Source organism: Ochotona curzoniae, unplaced genomic scaffold (genome assembly GCF_017591425.1).
Source record: "Ochotona curzoniae isolate NIBS_2020 unplaced genomic scaffold, NIBS_Ocur_1.0 contig_523, whole genome shotgun sequence".
NCBI lineage: Eukaryota > Metazoa > Chordata > Mammalia > Lagomorpha > Ochotonidae > Ochotona > Ochotona curzoniae.
This window is the reverse complement of record NW_024466459.1, coordinates 8,917,923-8,936,905: the sequence shown is the minus strand read 5'-3', so window position 1 is coordinate 8,936,905 and position 18,983 is coordinate 8,917,923. Positions and strand designations below refer to the sequence as shown.

The 18,983-nt window shown below is 60.7% G+C and overlaps 1 protein-coding gene across 8 annotated transcripts; it reads right to left on the bottom strand.

Annotated features, from left to right (window-relative positions):
* Positions 1-35: 35 nt before the first annotated feature.
* On the bottom strand, positions 36-13,143 carry EXOC7 (exocyst complex component 7). Of its 8 annotated transcripts, XM_040989629.1 has the most exons (21): positions 13,026-13,143; positions 12,855-12,920; positions 12,247-12,431; positions 12,048-12,153; positions 10,526-10,748; positions 8,940-9,107; positions 6,571-6,663; positions 5,838-5,906; positions 4,743-4,888; positions 4,463-4,615; positions 4,162-4,260; positions 3,917-3,979; positions 3,591-3,657; positions 3,095-3,133; positions 2,429-2,494; positions 2,104-2,224; positions 1,845-1,940; positions 1,154-1,217; positions 965-1,006; positions 720-853; positions 36-558 (listed from the first exon to the last, which is right to left on the bottom strand). In XM_040989629.1, exons 1-21 carry the CDS (start codon positions 13,083-13,085, stop codon positions 456-458), a joined length of 2,163 nt encoding a protein of 720 aa, XP_040845563.1. In that variant the 5' UTR covers positions 13,086-13,143; the 3' UTR covers positions 36-455. The 8 variants fall into 8 exon arrangements, with proteins under 8 accessions (XP_040845563.1, XP_040845562.1, XP_040845565.1 ...); XM_040989628.1 differs by lacking the exon at positions 3,095-3,133 and having other exon boundaries at positions 5,838-5,990; XM_040989631.1 differs by lacking the exon at positions 3,095-3,133.
* Positions 13,144-18,983: the final 5,840 nt, after the last annotated feature.

The following is an 18,983-nucleotide window of genomic DNA, read 5'->3' as shown; positions in this document are numbered from 1 at the left end:
AGCAAGTGGGGCCCCAAGGCCACCCTGGCTGCTGAACTTCCACTGATGGCCACCATTCTTGCAACCCCCATGCTGGGCCCCAGGGAGGAGGCCCCAGTGCTGGATGGCACAGGGTGGGCCAGAATCCCCGCCGCATCCCTCATGCTTCCAGCAGTGTGCCGGGCTGCGCAGGGCAGAGAACCTCCTTCGTCCTCCTCTCCCCTTTCCTGCTCCACAGCCATTGGGTGCTCCCTGAGGGTACAGTGCGGGGTCGGGGGGAGGTTACAAAACCCAAAGTCAGAGGTAGCCCTGCTGTCCCAGCATGGCACAGAAGTCAGGGCCACAGGGCTTAGGGATGCGCTTCCGCAGGGGCATGGTAAAAGGTCTGTGTCAAAGGACTTGAGCTTCACCCGGCCCAGAGTCAAGTTAACACTGGTTTATCTATCCAAGGACGCAGCCAGTCTGGGGCGGCAGGCTCAGGCCGAGGTGTCGAAGAGGCGGTCGATCATGTCGCCCACCTGCTCCACGCGGTACTTGATATATTTGTCCGTGTTCTTGGTGAAGGGCACGCTGCCATACCTGACCAGGTGCTGGAGTCAGGCCAGCTGGAAGCCTCACGGCCCAGGGCTCCCACCTGCTAGCCACCCCGTGCTTTATGAGAGAGAGGAGAGTGGGAGCCAGGCTGGGGGGGGGGGAGGAGTGGCCAGCAGGGGCTGAGGGTGCCTGGGAGGGTGGCCCACCTGTGCAGAAAGGCCGCGTAGGTCTCCTTGACAACGGTTTTCTGTGCCTGGCGGATCTTGTCCCGCTGCTCCATGTCCGGAACAGCCCAGGCCTTCTGGATCTTGCACAGTTCTTCAAGGCCGTCGTTGAAGCCCTGACCACCACCAAGGAGGAAAGGACAGGGAAGCAGAGGCCGTGCTTGGGGCTGTGTCACTGCAGAGGCGGTGGCAGTGGCAGCAGTGGAAGGGAGGGGACCCCGACTCACCTTGAATCTCTCCTTGATCATCTGCCGCTCCTTGTCGCGGAGCTGCGTGGGGTGGGGGACAGGAGGGAGACAGGGATAGCTCTGCTCAGAGCAGTCGCCCTTCCGCCCATCCCTGCATTCCCAGCCCTCTCTGTTTCACTCAGCTTTGCCCCGACGACCCGCCGCTCCCCACAGCGGGCTGCTCCCCACCTTGGCTCCTGGCTGCAGCACAGGGAGGCTCTTGTCCGCAATGTGGTCGATGACCTTCAGCCAACTGCCAGGCAGAGAGCGAGGCATGAGAGGGGCTGCGGCCATGGGCCGCTGCTGCCCCCCAGGCACAAGTCTGGCTGTTTCTGTTAGACCTCTTGCTCTACCAGGGGATGGGGCAGTGCGGAACTGATCAGGGTTGCTGCTAAGCCGATCAAGATCTCTTACTTGGGAAGAGAGCTTAAGATACTCGCTGCAAGTCAAGCACAGGACACCCACAGCGACCCTACAATGGGACAAACATCTCTTCTAGAGCTGGCATAGATGTCACAGAAATTAAGAGACAGAGAAATAAGGGGGAAAGAAAGGAGGGAATGGGGAGAGAAAACAGACCAAGAAGAAAGCTAGGGAATCAGAGAGCGAGTTCCAGGGCCCCTGCACCCTTGCCGGTCTGGGGCTATGCCTGACCCACACCTCTGTCAGTGTTGGCCCCTCATGTCCTCCCGGCCAGCCACAGGGAGCAGGCGGTTGATAGAAGACCAAGCATAAGGGTGGGGCCATGAAGGAGCAGTTCCCTGTCACTGACCTCACACTGTGGAGGCCCTGAGGAGGAATGCACTGAGCCATGTGGGGCATGGGGACTCTGGGGGCTGTGGCCACCAGGATCTGGAGCCCACCGTGGCTGGGGCCGCACCTGCGCTGGTAGGTCTGGATCTGCTGCTCAATGTGCTCACGGTAGGAACGCTCGGCGGTCTTCTGGGTCACAGCCACCAGCTGGATCAGCTCCGACCTGGGAAGGTGGAGACAAGACAGACCTGGCCTCCAGGTCCCCCAAGGCCCCTGGCCTCTGTGTCCCCTCCCACCTTATCCTCCAGTGCCGAGGTGGCAGCCCCACCCCAGAGGCGCCAAGGGGCGCAGCCAGCCCCGGGAGGACCTGCCCCTGTGGCACTCACTTCTCCAGGGCCTTGAGGATATAGTTGTAGTTGTTGTGCAGGAAGATGGCACTCAGAGCGGGGTCCTCGTACACCTTGGACTTGCTCAGCAAGTTCAACTGAAGGTTTCCCAGGACTTTGCCTGTGCGGGGAAGGGGGCCCAGTCTCACGACTCACTGACTAGCACCCCCCATTGCTCCCCTGACTCAGAGGCTGGGGGGCCTCAGGAGGCCTTGCCTGCTGCCCCTGGGCCCTGCACTGGAGCACAGGTCACAGCCACCAAGGTCAGAGGGCTCCTACGGGCATGTGGGGCGGGAGACGGTGCGCTGTACTAAAAGGAACTCACAGATGTAGGTGCTGAGCAGCCGCTTGCTGAACTCGGAGCTGTAGCTGGTGGCAGAGGAGCTGGTCTCTGTAGGAGGAGAAGCTGGTCACTGTAGGGGCAGTAGCCGAGGCCTGGAGGTCCCCCGCCCAGCAGGGGCAGCCTGAGGCTTGCTGGTCGAGCAGGACCCAGGGGTGTCCCTGCGAGGCTGGGTATCAGAGCTCTGGAGCTGCCCCAGCCACAGGAAGCGCTGTCCCGGGGCTGCTTCTAGACCCCAGGACTTCCCCTTGGTCATAATGGACAGTGTGGTTAAGGAGCAGGTCATGCAGCGGGAAGGCTGGGAGGACCAGGGTGAGGGAGTGGGGATGGGATCCAGACTTGGCCTCCAACCATGCCGCCTGTCGGGTGGGATCTAACTAGTCCCCGCTTTCCCCACTGGCCATCAGCCACGCCCAGAGACGGCTTGCCACAGCTTCTCTAGCTCCTCCCCCCACCAGACCCCTCTGCTGTCCCATGGAGTAGGGTGAAGGGCGTATCCAGGGTGCAAAACACAGCAGGTGCTGCGCAGGTAAGCTCAGAGACAGAGTGGCCACAAAAGGGGCTGAGAGACGACAGGACCCCCACCCCCCACAGGTGCTGAGAGCAGTCCCCAGGGAGCCACCCTCGGGGCCGTAGAGCCGCACGGCTTACCTCGGGGGTCTAAAGGAATATTGTATGTGTCCCCAAGAACTATGGAGTGAGAGCAGTGCACGCAGGGGACAGAGCGAGAGGCAAGAGGGAGAGAGACGCAAGTGCAAACATAGGTTAGAGATGCGGTCCAGGACCCTGTCAGGCAGACTGCTCCCCACGCCAGCTGGGCCCTCTGAAGCAGGGGAGACACTGGCATGTGGGGGTCCAGACAGCCACAGCCAGCTCCCTGTCCCCCCCATGGCAGGGGAAGGTGCTCAGTGCTTGCAATGACCTGCCACACTGGGGTGGCAGTCTGTTCACCAAGGGCATAGGCCAACCTTGCTCTGCAGGTGCTCAGCCTGGGATGGTCCAGCAGCCGGGGCCTCCACCAGCCACTCTCAAACCCAGGCTACGAGTTGGGGGAGCTTCCTCAGTCATCACCTCCTGGGGGGACTCCCCCACATTCCCGGGCAAGAGTAGGCGGCACAGGGGCTACCCAGCTGAGAGTGCCAAGTACCTTGGGAGGCCAGCATTGCACCTGCGGTCTCCTGGAAGTCCAGAAGCTGTTGCAGGAAGAGGATGGCCTGGGAGAGCACGGGTACAGGGGGCAGGTCAGTGCAGCAACAGGCTGCTTCCTTCCTCCAGCCTCCACCCAGTGCCAAGCACAGCTGCCAGCTTTCACGCCGTGGGCCTTGCTGCCCACAAAGGGGCTGTCTGCTGAGATGCCAGGCACTTGGCTGTCCATCCTGCCACCCCAGCCCCCATGCCCGAGTGGCTTGGGGCCAGGCCGGGGTCCCCCCTCTCTCCTCCCTCCCTCCACGGGGGTCCTTGCAGGGCACCTACGTTGCTTGTGAGCTCATGCACTGTGCCATCCTTGGGCATGTTGTATTCCTTGTCTGGGTCATTCTGCGGATAAAACAGTCCTCAGCTCCCAGACACAGCTGCCCACAGTGGCACCAGCTCCTGGCAGGCGAGCGTAAGGACGCCCCTCGGACTCAGAGGCTGATGGGATACAGTCCAGCCGTCTGGCCTGTTTCCCACCCATTCCCTGGCTGGGCGGGAGTCCCGGAAGGAGGGAGAGCAGGTACCTTGATGTTGTCGGCAAAGTCCTCCAGCGCTTTCGCTCCTACTGTCTCCATGGAGCTGATGAGGCTGGGCAGCTTGTTCTTGGTGCTGGCAGCCGTGCCCTAAGGAAGCACGCACACACACACACATACACACATACACCTCTGTAGCCCTGGCCAGAGCCCTGCTGGCCCGCCCTCCTTCCAGCACCTTCCATGCCCCACACCTTGGGGGCTGACTTTTTTCAGTCTCCTGTGGGGCCCTGTAGCAGCAGCTGTGGGCCATGGAGGGGGTTCTCCCAGGGCTGGGGGCAGCCACGCATACCTGGAGCACCTGATCGAACTCGGGCTTGGTCTGCTTGAGGTGGCGCAGGATGGGGAAGACGGTGAGCACCGTGGAGAAGTCGTGCCGGATGATGGCCTTGCGTGCAGCTGACACGATGTTCTCCCCCTCGAGCATCAAGCCGTCCAGTGCGTCCTGAGCAAGGGCAGGGCTCCAGCTCAGCACAGGGCCGGAGGGGGCTTCCCAGGGCCAACCTGCCTTTCTCCCCCGACCCCTGGCTCCCGCCGGTCAGGGCCCCGGGTAGCCGGCAGGCAGGCAGGACCTGGATGAGGGAGTCGAAGGTCTTCTTCTGGTGGTGCTCTGGGATGATGTCGGCCAGCAGCTGGTACTCGCTCTGGGCCAGCTTGACGAAGGCGCTGACACAGTGAATGTAGGCGTCCGTCTCCACGTCCAGCACGTCGTCTCTCCCTGGGGGGACGGCAGTGTCCCTGAGCCACTGGGCCGGGGGCACCCACTCTCCTCGCTGAGGGCAGAGGGGGGAGGTGTGGGTCTCCCCAGCCTCTGGTCCATGGCCCCAAGCAGCCGGGAAAGGGGCAGCAAGCCGCAAGGGCTCTGTGGGCCCGCCTGGGCTGGAGGGGAAGAAGAGAGCTGAGTCCAGCTTGGGGCCTGGATTCACCTTCCAGCTCTGCGCAAATGGACTTAGGTCCCCAGAGCACTAGATGTTAGAAGGGTGGGAGAAGGGCAGAGGACGGGAGCCTGGGGGAGTGCCCTCTGTCCACTTCCTGGCTCAGGAGTGTCTGTGACCTGTTCCTGCAGGAGTTGGCCCCGGCTGGGCTAGTGGCAGTACCCCCTCAAAGAGTGGCACTGTGCTTATCCATGCGAGGTGACTGGGCATGGGGAGGCTGCTGGCAGCCCCGCAGGCCTTCTGGAACATACAACTGGGTGTTGGGCTGTGAGGGAGGCTGGCTCAGGTGGGGATGGGGTCAAAATGTGAGAAGAGACAATGACCCCAGAGTGGGGGGGCCCTGTGGCTGAGCCCTGGGGACCGGTGCGGGTGCCTACAGGCCAAACCAGTGGCCTGCGCCGAGGGAGCCGCTCTGAGGAGTTGGGTGCCGTAGCTGCTCCAGGAGTCATGCTTCGGGGCTCCCTGCCCTCAGCGGGGCCACCTGCCCTCTGCCTGCCTCTCCCCTAGCTCAGGCCCTGAGGGCTGGGTGGCATTCCCATCTGCAGAAAGGCAAGGAGACTTAGTGCTCACAGGAGAGACAGAGAGAGAAAGAGATCAGAGCAAGAGGTGAGAGGCGAGCAGGCCTGGCCGTCCTCGGAGCAGAGTGCCCAGCGGGGCCTGGCAGGAGCCGGCTTCGAGGGCGGCTGCAGGGGCGGCGGTGGCGGCTGCCCTCGGCTGGGCTGCGGTACTCACCGGCCAGCGGCCCGTGCTTGTCGTTCAGGGCCTCGGACAGGTGCTTAACTCGGAAATCATGCTCGTGACCTAGCGAGACGTCGGCCGCACAAACACAAGCAGCGTTTATCCAGGGGCTGGGGGGGCTGCCCCTCAGGGTACAGGGAAGAAGCCCTTGATCTCCAAGAGGGGGGACGTGAGACGGGCCACGGGGCAAGGGCCCCGGGGAGGGCTCTGAGCCCCTCGGCTGCCTCCGACCACCATGGGAACAGCCCTTTCAAGCCTGACTTGCAGCTGGTGCCTGAGCAGCCTTTGGTTGCTCGTGCCCTGGGCCCAGGACTCCCAGGGAAAAGTGAGAAAGAGCCACGGCCTCCAGGCACCTGCCCCCTGCGGGCACGTTCTCCCCTTGCTCAGGAGGGCTGTGGCTCACAGGCCTGGGCCAGGGGGACCACCCCAGCCGGTCTGGGCGTGAAAGGGCTGCCCTAAGACAAAGGAACCTTCTGAGTCACACAGGGGACAGGACAGAGAGAGGGAGGGGAGCGGGAGACCTCGGGGAGGGCAGAGCTGCCGTCAGCCAGCCGGGACCAGGGCCCCGGAACCTGTCCCTGTGCCCGTGGAAGCCTGCCGGCCGCAGGGACTTGCCTTTCCCACCCTGTCCCTCTCGGGGTCAGCCCTCCTGCGGGAAGCTCTGCCCTGCCGAGGGAGGAGACATACAGTGGATGGAGTGGAGAGGGAGGGAGCGTGGGGTGATTACCTTCCAGAGGAATGAGGTTAGAGCCCCCCTTTTTCCCATCTAGACCATGCTGGGAATACTGTTTCAGAAGGTGCTGAGCCTTCCGGATCGTCCCTGTCACCAGAGCCACACAGAGAAGAGATAAGAAGACCTGGGAAACGAGTGAGAGAACACGGCAGCGGCCCTCCACCTGCCCGGCCCACGCCCGCCCCTGCGCCTTTCCCAGCAGCCCCAGGCTCGGCACGGGGGACAGACACTGCCGCGTCTGTGCTGCGGAGCTCTGGTACCACCACAGGCTCTCGCTGTTCTGGAATCGAGTTCATTTTAGGGGGTGCAGAGGGCACCGGAGGTGGACCAAGGGCCACCAGGAAAAGGTGAAAATGAGAAATGCTGCGGAGTAGCGCCACGGGGTGGGCAGGGCCCAGGGCGCCCCAAAGCCCAGGCCGAGTCCTCCCAGCGCTGGCAAGTGGCCAAGCCTGAGCCCCTGGCAGCTGGGAGTAGACGCAGCTCCCCGGGAGGGGCCTCCCACACCCGATGGGTGCCCCGAGCCACCAAAGCGAGTCCATAGCCCAGCAGAGCTTAACAGAAGCCACCACAGAGAGAGCCCAGAGGAGAGCAGGGGAGGAGGGGATGTGCTCTTGGTGTGGGGGGGAAAAAACAACGGTTAGTGTCACACAGGCAAACAATCACGACCAAACTGTGGCCCCGGCCTCGGGGGTCAGGGGACGGCCCCGCGGTGGGAAAGAGTCATCGCAGGGCACGGATCCTAGGACACGAGCCAGCTCACCAAGCAGACCTGGACGGCTGCCCTGCGCACACGTGGGCCTAGGGGAGGAGGCGGCGGGCCTTCATGCTGGGCAGTCTTCCCCCGCCCCCGGCTCCTGCCCTCCCTTGTGCCTGGGCGCAGGTGGCCACGGCAGGCTGTGTAGAGGGGCTCACTGCCAGCCAGTCCATGTCGCCACTCACAACTGGTTGCCATGCTGGCCAGGCATGGCTCCCGTTGGCCCCCTACGACCTCCGCTTTGTTGGGCAGGCCTGGCTAAGCAACCGACCCCATTCCTGGCCCAACGATGACCAGGAGCAGGTGGGCCAGTGGCTAAATGGAGGGAATATGGGGGTGCTGATCACCAGCATCCAACTACCAGGGACAGAGCTGACGTCGTCAGAGGGTCTTCACTGGTTCCCAGCTGCACCCCTGAGCCTACCAGCTCCTGCCAACTCAGGGACTCTGGCAGCAGAACAGGGTCCTGCCCTCGGGCCTGGGGCCAAGGACAGATCAGCTCACTGTGAACACGCCTGCAGACCCCTCCTCCTGGAATAGTCACCACCCCCCCACCATGGCCGTGAGCACCCCGGGAGTCATGCAGGCGGGTTCTGGTACAACCAGTGAGCCCACCCAAGTCCAAGGCAGCAGAGGACACAGCACAAGAACGCTTGGGCCCAAGCAGCCCTGGCAGCCTCATGGGGACAGCCTGTGGCCATGTGTGACAGGCAGGGTAGACCAGCAGCTGCGCCGGCAGTCGCAGCTCAGTAGGCCAGGTTAGCAATCATGGTGTGCAGTAGGGGAGGCGGCCAGGGCTTTCACACAATAGGTAGGGGGCAGGACTTCCTGCCAACCCCCCCCCCCATGCCAGCCTCTACTCGGTGGTTCCACCTGACCAAGCAGGTTCTCCAAACCCTAACCCAAGGCCCAAGGCCCCACACTTGTTCCCTGCGGGCCTAGACAGCTGGTTCTCAGAGGCGCAGGGAGGCAGGGCCTGGAGAGATGGGGGTGTCTCCCCAAAGCCTGCGGTCACTACACCTGGGTTCTCCAGGCTGCAGCACCCTGGATGGCCCTTCCCAACAACCAGGGACAGCAGGGCCTGCCACTCCATGGCTGACACACAGAGACACTTTCTCTGGAGCCCAACCTATGGGCACACGGTGACACCAGAAACACAGACGATGAACCATCCGGCCCGACCCTGACAACCCACGGCCCAGGCCACTGCCCGCATGGCCTGCGGGATGGCTTTTTCACCACAAACCACTACCTCAGTTCTTCTGAGATCCCCACCCACCTGCCAGCAGTATCACGCTAGAAGTGGCCCTGGCTTACTGGAAGGCCTAGACTAGAGGGCCCGCCCCCTCTCCAGCCCCATTGTTTTGGAGCAGCAGTGTGCCCAGCAGGTGGCTCTGCCCTGGCCAGCTGCCAAAGGATGAGACAGCTGTCCACCTGTTCTTGCTCCACCCCTGCCCTGCCCCCTGACATCACTGCCCAGAGCCTGGCAGTCTGGCCAGTGCCTTCACAGCTGGGGCAGCCACCAGGGCGCACCCCAGGAGCCTGACGGAAGTAGCCGGGGCCCAGGCAGCCTCGTGGCCGCTCCTCAGATGGGCCAGCAGGGGCTCACCTGGCCGCTTGGCTGGCTTCTTGGTGGGCGTGTCTTTCCTCTTGTTGGGGACGGCAGGGGAGTAGGGGACCCCCGAGGAGGAACTGCTCTTCCGGAAATGCTCCTTTAGGCCCCTGATGGAACGGTCCAGCTGGCTGGAGCGGATCTGGTAGTAGACATTCATGAAGTCTGTGGAGATGGAGCAGAGGCGGGTGGCAGAGGCGGGTGGCAGAGGCGGCCTCACGGCACGGAGCCTCCCTGCCCACAGGGAAGGGCCTCTCCGTCCACTTCTTAACCCCTGCTTAGCGGCTGCTTTGAGAAACAAAACCTCAAACAAAAAGGTTTTTGCTTTTTTTGTTTTTAAAACAAAAAATATATATTAAAAAAATATTTAAATTCAAAAAATATATACAGGGGCTGGTGCCATGCCGCCTGCAACGCCAGTATCTCATACACGCACTGGCTGGTGTCCCAATTGCTCTATTTCTTCTCTTTCCTTTTCTTGTAAGATTTACTTATTCTTATGGAAAGTCAGATTTACAGAGACAGAGGAAAAGATCTTCCATCCACTGGTTCACTCCCCAGTGGCTCCAATGGCCAGAGCTGAACTGATCTGAATCCAGGAGCCAGGAGCCTCTTCTGGGTCTCCCACACAGGTGCAGGGTCCCAAGGTTTTGGGCCGTCCTCGACTGCTTTCCCAGACCACAGGCAGGGAGCTGGAAGGAAGTGGAGCAGCCGGGACATGAATAGCACGTGCATGTGATTAATCAAAGGGTGGAGGATTAATCTGTGGCACCACGGCAGTGACCCCTCCAATGAGCACCTTGGAGGGAGTCTCAGTGTGGAGTGAACCAGTGCAGAGGCTGCAGCTGCAGGGTACTCCCGGGCATGGCAGCTGAACATCAAAGTGAGGCACCTGAAGGCAGACTTCCAGGGCTGGCGTTCTCACGCAGTTGGTTAAGTTGTCACTTGCAGTGTCTGTACTCCCTACTGTAATGCTGGCTGGAGGCCCACTTCTGCTCTGGTCCAGCTCCCTGCTCATGTGCCTGGGAGGACAGCGGTGACAACGCAGGTCCCGGGGCTCCTGTCACCCTTGTGGGAGACCCTGAGGAAGCTCCTGGCTTTGGCCTGGCTCAGACACAGCTGTTTGGGGGCAATCTGGGGAGTGAGACAGCAGACAAAACCCACACCCTGCTCTCACCCTCGTTCTTTCAGACAATAACTAATTTTAAAATTTAAACCACCCAGGGCCTGGTACATAGTAACCTAATGCCTAAAATCCTTGCCTTGCATTGCATCAGGATCCTATATGGGTATCCCAGCTGCTCCCCACTGGGAGACCTGGAAGAAGCTCCTGGTTTTGGATGAGTTCAGCTCTGGCCATTGTGGCCACTTGGGCAGTGAACCAGTGGCTGGAAGATATTTTTCTCTGTCTCTTCTCTCTCTGTATATCTGACTTTCCAATAAAAATAAGTAAATCTTTTTTAAAAAATCTGATCTTATATAAAAAAAGAAAGTGACATACCAGAAATGAATAAATTAAAAAAAAAAAAAAAGTGCCGCGCGGAGACCCGGCAGAGCAGCAGAGGCGCCGCGCTGGCCCTCACCTTGGTTGCGGCCGTACTCCACCAGCCAGCGGGCGATTCGGACCACGTCTTGCAGCACGCTCTCGGGCAGCTGCTCCAGGGCCACATCCTCCTGCACCTCCAGCTCGTCGTCGCCGCCGGTCAGGTCCAGGATGAGCACAGGGGAGACCACTTTGCTGTGCCGGGTCATCAGGCTTCGGAACTCTGACTCGAGCGACTCCTTGCCCCGCTCAAACAGCAGTTTCTGTCAGGACAACAAAGGGACCAGGACAGGGCCAGAGCTGTGGAGGCGCACGCTAAGCCGCTGCCTGCAACGCCAGCCCCCCACGCTGGAGCGCTGGTTCGAGTCCCCGCCGCTCCACTTCCACTCCACATTCTAGCTCCCTGCTAAGGCACCTGGGAGAGCAGCAGGTATCCCATGCAGGGGACCCTGCTGGGATGCTGGGCTCCAAGGTTCAGCTTGGTCCAGCCCTGGCTGATGCAGCCATTAGGGCAGTGACCTGGAAGATGGGAAAATGCTGTTGTCACCTGCTGTTTCCTAGGGTGAGCCTAAGCAGGGAGCTGGAATCGGGAGTGGGACCAGAACTCAGCCCTGGGCATGTCGATGTGATGTGAGGGTTCCAAGTGGCATGGTAACTGCTTCCTCCTGAGACCACTACATCACTGTTCTAGAAGGTAGTCCTTCTTATAAAATGCATGTCACCTTGGGAGCTGCCCCACAACTTGTGTCCCTGTGTCCTTTTTTTTCCCCCGTCTTTTTTTTTTTTTTAACTTTCTTTCCTTCCTTTCAAAATCAGAGTTATAGAGAGACAGAGAGAGCTTCCATCTGCTGGTTCACTCCCCAAATGGCTCAACCCCCAAGGGCTGGACAACACCTAAGCCAGGAGCTTTTCCGTGGTCTCCCACATGGGTACAAGGCTCCACGTACTTGGAACAGTGCCCACTGCTTTCCCCAGGTGCACTAGCACAGAGCTGGACTGGAAGTGGAACAGCTGGGACTTAAATGGATGGGACGCTGGTTTGGCAGGTGGGCGCTCTACCTGCCCAGCCACAATGGCAGTCCCATCACCGTGTTTCTTGGTCAGCCAGTGACTGACCTGCACGCTGAGCTTTAGTGATGCATTCTCAAAACCATGCACTGCCACTACTGACTGTTATATCTTTATCTTTCAAAAAAATTTTTAAAAGATCTATTTATTTCTTTGAAAGACTGGGAGAAATGAAGCTTTGGTCTGGGGAGACTGGCAGTGGGGATGGTTACATGCGAGAACCCGACTGTACACTTGAAGGGGTGGACATGGTAAGTCTCATAGCACGCCCTGATCCATTTATAAAGCTCCAATGCGATATTTATATTTCATGTGCTGTTTATACTTCAGCGTGGTTCTAATTCTGTAACGTTGGAGGCCAAGGTCTCCTGGTCTGGAGCCTGTGAAGCCCAGCCCCCCAGCCAGCGTCCCGTATTCCTCCAGAGCTGGCCCAGTGCCCCTCCAGAGCTGGCAGCAGGCAGGCAGCGCCCTCCCACGCCTCCCCGGCCCCTCACCACTTTGTTGAGCTCCGGGCTGTCTGGACTGTTGTCCTGGAAATACTCCACGGCCTTCTGGATCCTGGCCATGCTCCCCAGGTACTCCTCCAGCCTGCCCGTGGGGCTGTGGATGGGAGGCCGGGGGTCAGCTCAGGAGAAGGAGAGCGCGGGGAAGTGGCCACAGATCCCAGCGTCCCTTCCCAGGGCCCCGGCCCACCCCTCCCGGATGGTCTTCTCTGTGTCGCTGGCCACATGGTAGTAGCCGATGACGTGGTCCAGGCAGGCCAGCGTCTTCTCCACGTTTTCCTGCAGCCGCTGCAGGTTCTCGGTCTGCGTGTGCACCGGGATGATGGAGTTTTCTAGCTTCATGAGGCGGCTCTCGAAGGAGGACAGGATGGACACCTGTGGAGCACAGCCCCTGGCTCTCAGACCCCTGGAGGGGGCTCCTGTGCCCATCCCGGGTCCAGCTCAGCTCTGCTGTTCCAAACAGTAAGCTGGGCGCAGGAAGGCCTCAGATGTGCCCCCGGGGGCACCATCGTGTCCCCCAGCCTCCGCCGAGGCTTGCCCAGGCGCCTCAGCAGGGAGCTGGGTTGGAAGTGGAGCCGAGACTGGAACCAGCGCCCTTACAGGATGCTGCCGCTGCAGGTGCCTTCTTCATCCAGCGCCTGTTGCCTACAAGGCGGCCACGGTCTCCTGCGACCCCGGGAGAGTTGCCAGGAGCCAGCCCCATCGCCATCGGCGCTACCCCGTGAGCCGGGCTGCAGCCCGAGGTGAGGGTCGCGGGGTTCGCCTCCCGCCCTCCGCCCAAGCCCACGAGGCCCTCACCATGTTCTTGGTCAGCTGGTCGCTCTTCTCCAGGCTGTCACGGATGAACGACAGCGTCTCCTCCTCCTACAGGCAGCGGAGAGGGAGCCATCACCAGACGCTGGAGGCTGAGGGAAGACCCCTCGCTCCCCGGCCCGGCTCTCGGCCCCCTTGCCCTCAGAGCAGCCCCACCTGCTTCAGTTTGTCCTCGATCTCCCGCCGCCGGGCGGATGCCTCTTGAGGAGGAATCATCGCTCTCCACCTTGGGGCCTCCACTCTGCAGGGTCTACCTGCCCTCCCGGGCCCGGTCGGCTCCCGTCCCTGTCACACCCACTTCCGCCCCTAGCCCCGCCCAGGGCGCGCACGCAGCACCCATGTTGGGAGAGGCAGGCGGAAGCGTGGCTGAGCGGAGCTCGACCTAGGCATGGGCGGGCGGCCATCTTAGGTGTGGCGGACGAGGGAGGCGGGACCGGAGTGCCCAGTGGGGTTATTCCTCCGGGCCGACTCCCTGCCAGAGCGAGAAGGTTCTGGGCCTCGCTTAGTCGCAGAAGAGACTGGAGAGGGGCTCCTCCTCCAAGGGTCATTCACTTTTCAGTTAAAGCATCCCAATAAAATGAAAGTTCCACTCGAAGTCTATTTTGAAGCCACCTGCTCAGAGATCTGCAAGGTCTGTAACTCCCGGATGCCAATTATGAACATCAAGGCCACATCACTACTCAAAGCTTCTCTTCAGACTGGCCCTTCCCCCTCCCCCACCCCTTTGGGTCTTCTTGCTGGGCGACAGGGGCCCACACACATAGTGGCTGCATTAGCAGGGACGTGGATGGGAACTGGGCCCCTGGGACTTGAACCTGCGCTCCAGTGTGAGATGCTGGCAACTGGCACGCAGCACCACCACAGCCCTGGCCCCACTCTACCACCTGTTGCAGGTGTGGGAGCCAGAGGGGCAGGAGTTCCTGAGTCCAACATGCAGGGAGGATGTCAGGGAAGCCCAGGGAGGGCTCTGCTTGTGCGGCTGGGAGAGCTAGGCAGGAGAAAGCTTAGACTATGAGGGCGCTGCATTTTTCTCAAGGAGCCAGGCGGGTGTGCGCTCTGCACACACGTCCATGCAGAGGTGAGCGTGGTCTGGGCTCCTGTCCCTTCTTGACGCCATCCTTGCACCAGCCCTCGTGATCCTCCTCACACTGTGTCTGGCACAGCGTCTCCCTCCCCACGCAGGAGCCAGTGCCCTGGGTCGACTCAGCTCAATGGGAAAAGCTGGCTGAGGCTGGGGGACTTGCTTGTGAAAATTCATGGTGAGAAGGGGGCTCTGGTTATTCGTTAAAAGTTGGAATAAAACTGTGAGTTTGGGTTGTTCTCAAATGCCTATGTGTGTAACAGCAAAGGGGCATCCATTCAAACAAAGCTGCCTTGTCCCGACCGTGCCTGGCACGATCAACAATCTACGGAAATAGACCAGCTCTTCTTTGGGTTTCCTCAGGGCAGGGTGTGAGTGACCCAGTCCTGCGAGATGCAAGCCAGGAGCCTGGAGCTTTTTCGGGGTCTCCCACATGGGTGCAGGGTCCCAACGCTTTGGGCTGTCTTCCACTGCTCCCCCAAGCCATCAGCATGGAGCTGGATGGAAGTGGAGCAGCTGGGACACCAACTGATGCCCACATGGGATCCTGGCTCTTGGTGGTGGAGGATTAGCCAGTTGAGCCAATGCCCCAGCATTAAATAAAATTCTGATTAATTAAATACTGACAAAAGTCCTGAACAGGGACAGATGGCGTATGTGGGTCTCCAAAGGTGTTCCATCTCATAGCAGTGAACTCCACGATGACTACACAGCACGCCTGTCACAATGGCGAAAATCCGAAACGCTGACACCACCATGTGGGCGGCAGGCAGGCACAGCCACTCGCTCCCAGCTGGTGACCCAGGGAGCAGGACGTTGAACATAGAACCACAAGATGTGACAGCTGATGTGGACACGACCATTCATAGTCTGGCACATGCCGCCCTGAGCTGCCTGCTGCCCAGGCCTGCCCAGGGAGGCCACGGTGGAAGACCAGGGCAACCAACACAGATGACCACTGCCTAGTTGCTGGATGGCCACACTCTGGCATCTTCATGACAAGATTGCACCCGTACAAATGCATGAAGGTCACTTGCCTGTCCCCTGACCTGACACCTGTGGTCCCTGGTCTTCCAACGAGCTGTCCAGCACTTGGCACCCACAGTTGGCCATTTAGTCTCTTTGCTGGAGGAGGGGGCAGGGCTGGGGGGCAGGGTGGGGGCATGCGTTTGGCAAGGTGAAAGCTTCAGTTTCCTGGTAACACGGACCCCAGGGGGGCAACAAGGGATGCCTTAGTCATTAGATCCCTGCCACCCTGGTGGGAGGCCCGGATGGAGCTGCTTCTGTCATTTGGAGGGTAAACTGGTGGATGGGAGCTTGCCCTGGCTTTGTGTCTTTGCCCTTCAAATAAATGAACACAAAAATGAAATGAAAAAAAAAAAAAGAATAGATTCTCAGAGCAGGAGAAAAGCAGGTAGAGAAGGCGTCCTCAGCAGCTCTGGGCCTGGCACACCTCAGCCTCCAGCATTCCCTGAGGGCCCTGGCTGCTCTCACCACCCCAAGCAAGAGGCTCTGCACTCTCTGGGGCAGCAAGGTAACCCAGGAAGGAAATTCTCCAGCAAGCTGGGCTTGCAGCAATTGCTGCACAGTGGGGCACGGACTCAGGGGTGCCCATCTGTGACGCGGCTCAGAGCCACACACCTCCACTCTCATTGCACACCCCCTCAGCGCCTGCAGGGCGCCGTACATGGGTCTGACCGCCAGGGGGCGTGTCCTTCCGCGAACTCGGGGCTCCAGCGCGTAGGGAGCGAAGCCGACCACGAGAGGGCACCCCCGCCAGCCTTTGCCACGGAAGCTGGGGTGCCCCGAGAACTGCAAGGCCAGGGCAGCTGCCGGGTGTCCGACCCTGGAAGGCACCAGAAATGGCTCCCGGCTCGCAGTCCGCGGCTCCTGACTACCAGGGACGCCCACTGCTGTGCCCCCGCCCGGGCCTCTCCTCAGCATCCAGCCCGTAGGGGAAGGTGGGCACAGCGTGGCCTGGGGGCTGGGACATATATAATGCAGGCCCTGAGTGGTGTCTGGTGTAAGGCTGGGGACTGGATGGGATGAAGTTTTTTGCGGGGGGAACGTCCCTCCTGCTCTCTTGGGCCCAAGTGGCTTTACCCCCCTGCACCCCAAGAAGAGCCCTCCTGGATGCCTGGTTGTGGAGTGGGTGGATGAGCAGAGGGTGGGACACACACACACACACACACACACACACACGCGCGCGCGCGCGCACGGGGGAACTTGGGCAGGGCCTTTCCTGAGGCCACGGAGGGGGTAGGAAGCCCCTAGCTGCTTTCCCCAGGCTGAGAATTGGGGTGCGCACCACGCTTCTGCATTCTGCCACACTCTATTGAGCACAAACTTTGCCACTCCCAGCTCCCTCCTGGCAGGTGCCATGGGGAACCAGGGACTGCCCTGCCGTTGCACACGCACTGCCAATGTGCTGAGCAGACAGGTGGAATGCAGAGTGCGAGCCCAGACAAAGCACTCCCACCCACTGGTTCACTCCCCTAAATGCCCGCAACGGCCGGGCTGAGCCAGGCTGTGGGCAGGGACCCAATTCAGGTTGCCCACAGTGGGCCTCCCCGCTGGCTGGAGCCATCCCTGTGCCTTGGCAGGGCCTGGCCTGGAGCGAGCAGGAGTTGCCTGGCTCACTCTGGCGCTGGGTGTCCACATCCCAGTCTAGTCCAGGAACCTGTCTCTCCCTTCCCCACCCTGCTGGCTGTGCAGGGGTGAGGCTGGAGGCCGTTCCCAAGGAGGGAGGTCATTGCAGTGTTCTCAGTAGCAGGCAGTACCACCTCCCCTGTGCTGGGCACAGCCAGCGGGGTGCCTGCTTCCCAAAGCTTTGCCCACTACTTCCTGCCAAATGCCTTCCCTGAGGGGCTGGTCAGCGTGGTGTACCTGGAGGCCAGTGGAGTTCCTTCCATTCCAACAAGCTCTGTGGCAAAACTCCACGTCCTGGATGGGGAAATGAAGCTGACTGCACCCTGGGAGCACGCTAGGCCGCGGTGGAACAGGGGGCAGCTGGAGGAACACTGCACGGCCAGCAGCAGGAAGGCCAGCAGTGTAGCCAGCAGGCTGGAGTCAAGGAGGCCGAACAGGAAGTGTCTGCTGCAGGGCATTTTCAACTCTGGGTGGCACTGCGGGGGTGCGGGGAGGGCATGGTGACACCTTGGGGAAGGCAGCGTGGCACCTTCTAGGGCTCACAGACACTGGCCGTGACTGACCCCCAGTTGCTTAGCGTTTCGAGTGAGGAGGCAGTGTGGGCCTCCGCCTACCAGTGCTAACAACCTGTATGAGCACTGGTTCGTGTCCATCTCCCAGGCAGGTGCAGGGTTCCAATGCTTCAGGTCATCCTCCATTGCTTTCCCAGCTCACAAGCAGGGAGCTGGATGGGAAGTAGAGCAGCCAGGACGTGAACTGGCATCCGTATGAGATCCTGGCATTTGCAGAGGAAGGATTAGCCAATTGAACCATTGTGCTGGGTCCTCATTTATTTTTTTAAAAGACTGATTTGTAATCTGTGAGCATATATATACATTTTTTAATTTCCTTGATAAATGAAGAAAAAAAAAAAGTACCACTGGCCGTGTAGTGGAGAGCATGTTGGACAGAGGGCGGGGTGCAGGTCTCCCAGGCCAGGCAGGCTCACAGGGAGTTAGGGGTGCCTGGCACAGCCGAGCAGAGCCTGAGCAAGAGGGACGTGGGAGACCGTGCAGCTCGGAGGTCTATGCTGGTCCCGCTCCGTGGGCTGGAAGACCTCCCAGGCCAGTCCTTCCTGCTCCCCAGCCCCAGCCTTGGGGTGCAGGGAACAATGACCTCATGAGGTCAGGACTTGGCTGCCCACCTGAGGCCTGCCCTGGCCTTGCCCCTCAAGGTTGGGAAGCTGTGTCAGGGCCTACAGCTGGGGCGGGAGTTGTGTGGCCAGGCGAGCGATTGTAGGGAACACTACTAGCCTTTGGGCTCTCAGGGCCTGCTGACCTGTGTACCTCCTCCTCAAACCCCCTTGCTCCTAACAGAGCCACACCCACTTCCCCTTCCTTCATTCCCACCTCCCAGTTCCCTCTGGGATCTTGGTGGCATCCTTATTCAACACACACACACACACCGGAACCCAGTACCCTCAGATGCCTCAGCAAGCACAGGCCACACTCTCTCCTTCTGGTGCCCTGCTGTCAGACTCTGGGGCCACACACACACCCATCCTCACCCCCACCCCTGGCTAAGCAAAGCGCCTCTAGGGAGGCCTTCCCCAGCAAACGCTGCCTTCCTGTTGGCCCCTGGGCGCTGTGGACTCTCCCAGCAGGTAGGGACTCTCCTTGCAGGTGTTGGGAGGGACCCCCCATGCTGGGGCTCTCCTCCCCCAGTGAAGGGGGGGTCTTGAAGGCTCCGCCCTGGCTCTCTCCTCTGGCAGGGTCTGTGTCCTCGGCCTGGTTTTGGCTCTGAACTTTGTCCCTGCGGGACTTGGCTGGGCCCTGGTTGATCTTCAGGCTTCTGAATTGCACCTACCTACTGTGTCTCCTTGGTTATTGCTGTGAAATCAAAAAAGAGAGATTGATTCTAACCCCTCCTCCCTGTCCCTTTCTTCCTTCCCAACTCCCTGGACCCCAGGGCTATGGAGACCTTGACCAGGAGTGTTGGAATGGGTGGGTACTGCCCCCGGGACCCCGTTTGTAGATAGCGGCTGGGTGCTCCACCCCTTGCGTGGATTCCTTCCACCTGGGACCCTCTTGATGTCCACCTCCCTCCTGTGAAACCCACACGAGAAGTGGGGAACCCAGAGAGGAGAGGCACATGGGACTTGAACTCGACCCAGCCCTCTCCCACTGTTCCCAAGGTCAGGGAGAATCCTCAGCCTAGCTACGCTTACGGGTTCCTCCGCCCTGGGTCCTCTCCCTAGCTCAGGAGGTCCAGGAACTGGGGGCTCCTGGGGTTCCAGGCTCAGTGGCCTCAGGGCTCCATCACTGTGCAGTGGCCAGGGTCTGTGGCTGAGGTCTCCAGGGTGCAGTGGTAGCTGGTCCATCCACAGGGGAGCCATCTGCATTCAC

Bases quoted from the DNA above. Each gene is read 5' to 3' on its own strand.
- EXOC7 (XM_040989628.1), bottom strand. From the start codon at position 13,085: ATGATTCCTCCTCAAGAGGCATCCGCCCGGCGGCGGGAGATCGAGGAC. The intron at 5,991-6,570 runs GTAATCACCCCA...TTGGAGATCAAG, and splicing joins TAACCTCATTCCTCTGGAAG to GGCTTCTTCCCTGTACCCTG. The intron at 3,658-3,916 runs GTAGGTGCCCTG...GTGCTCTCCCAG, and splicing joins TGCATGAGCTCACAAGCAAC to GCCATCCTCTTCCTGCAACA.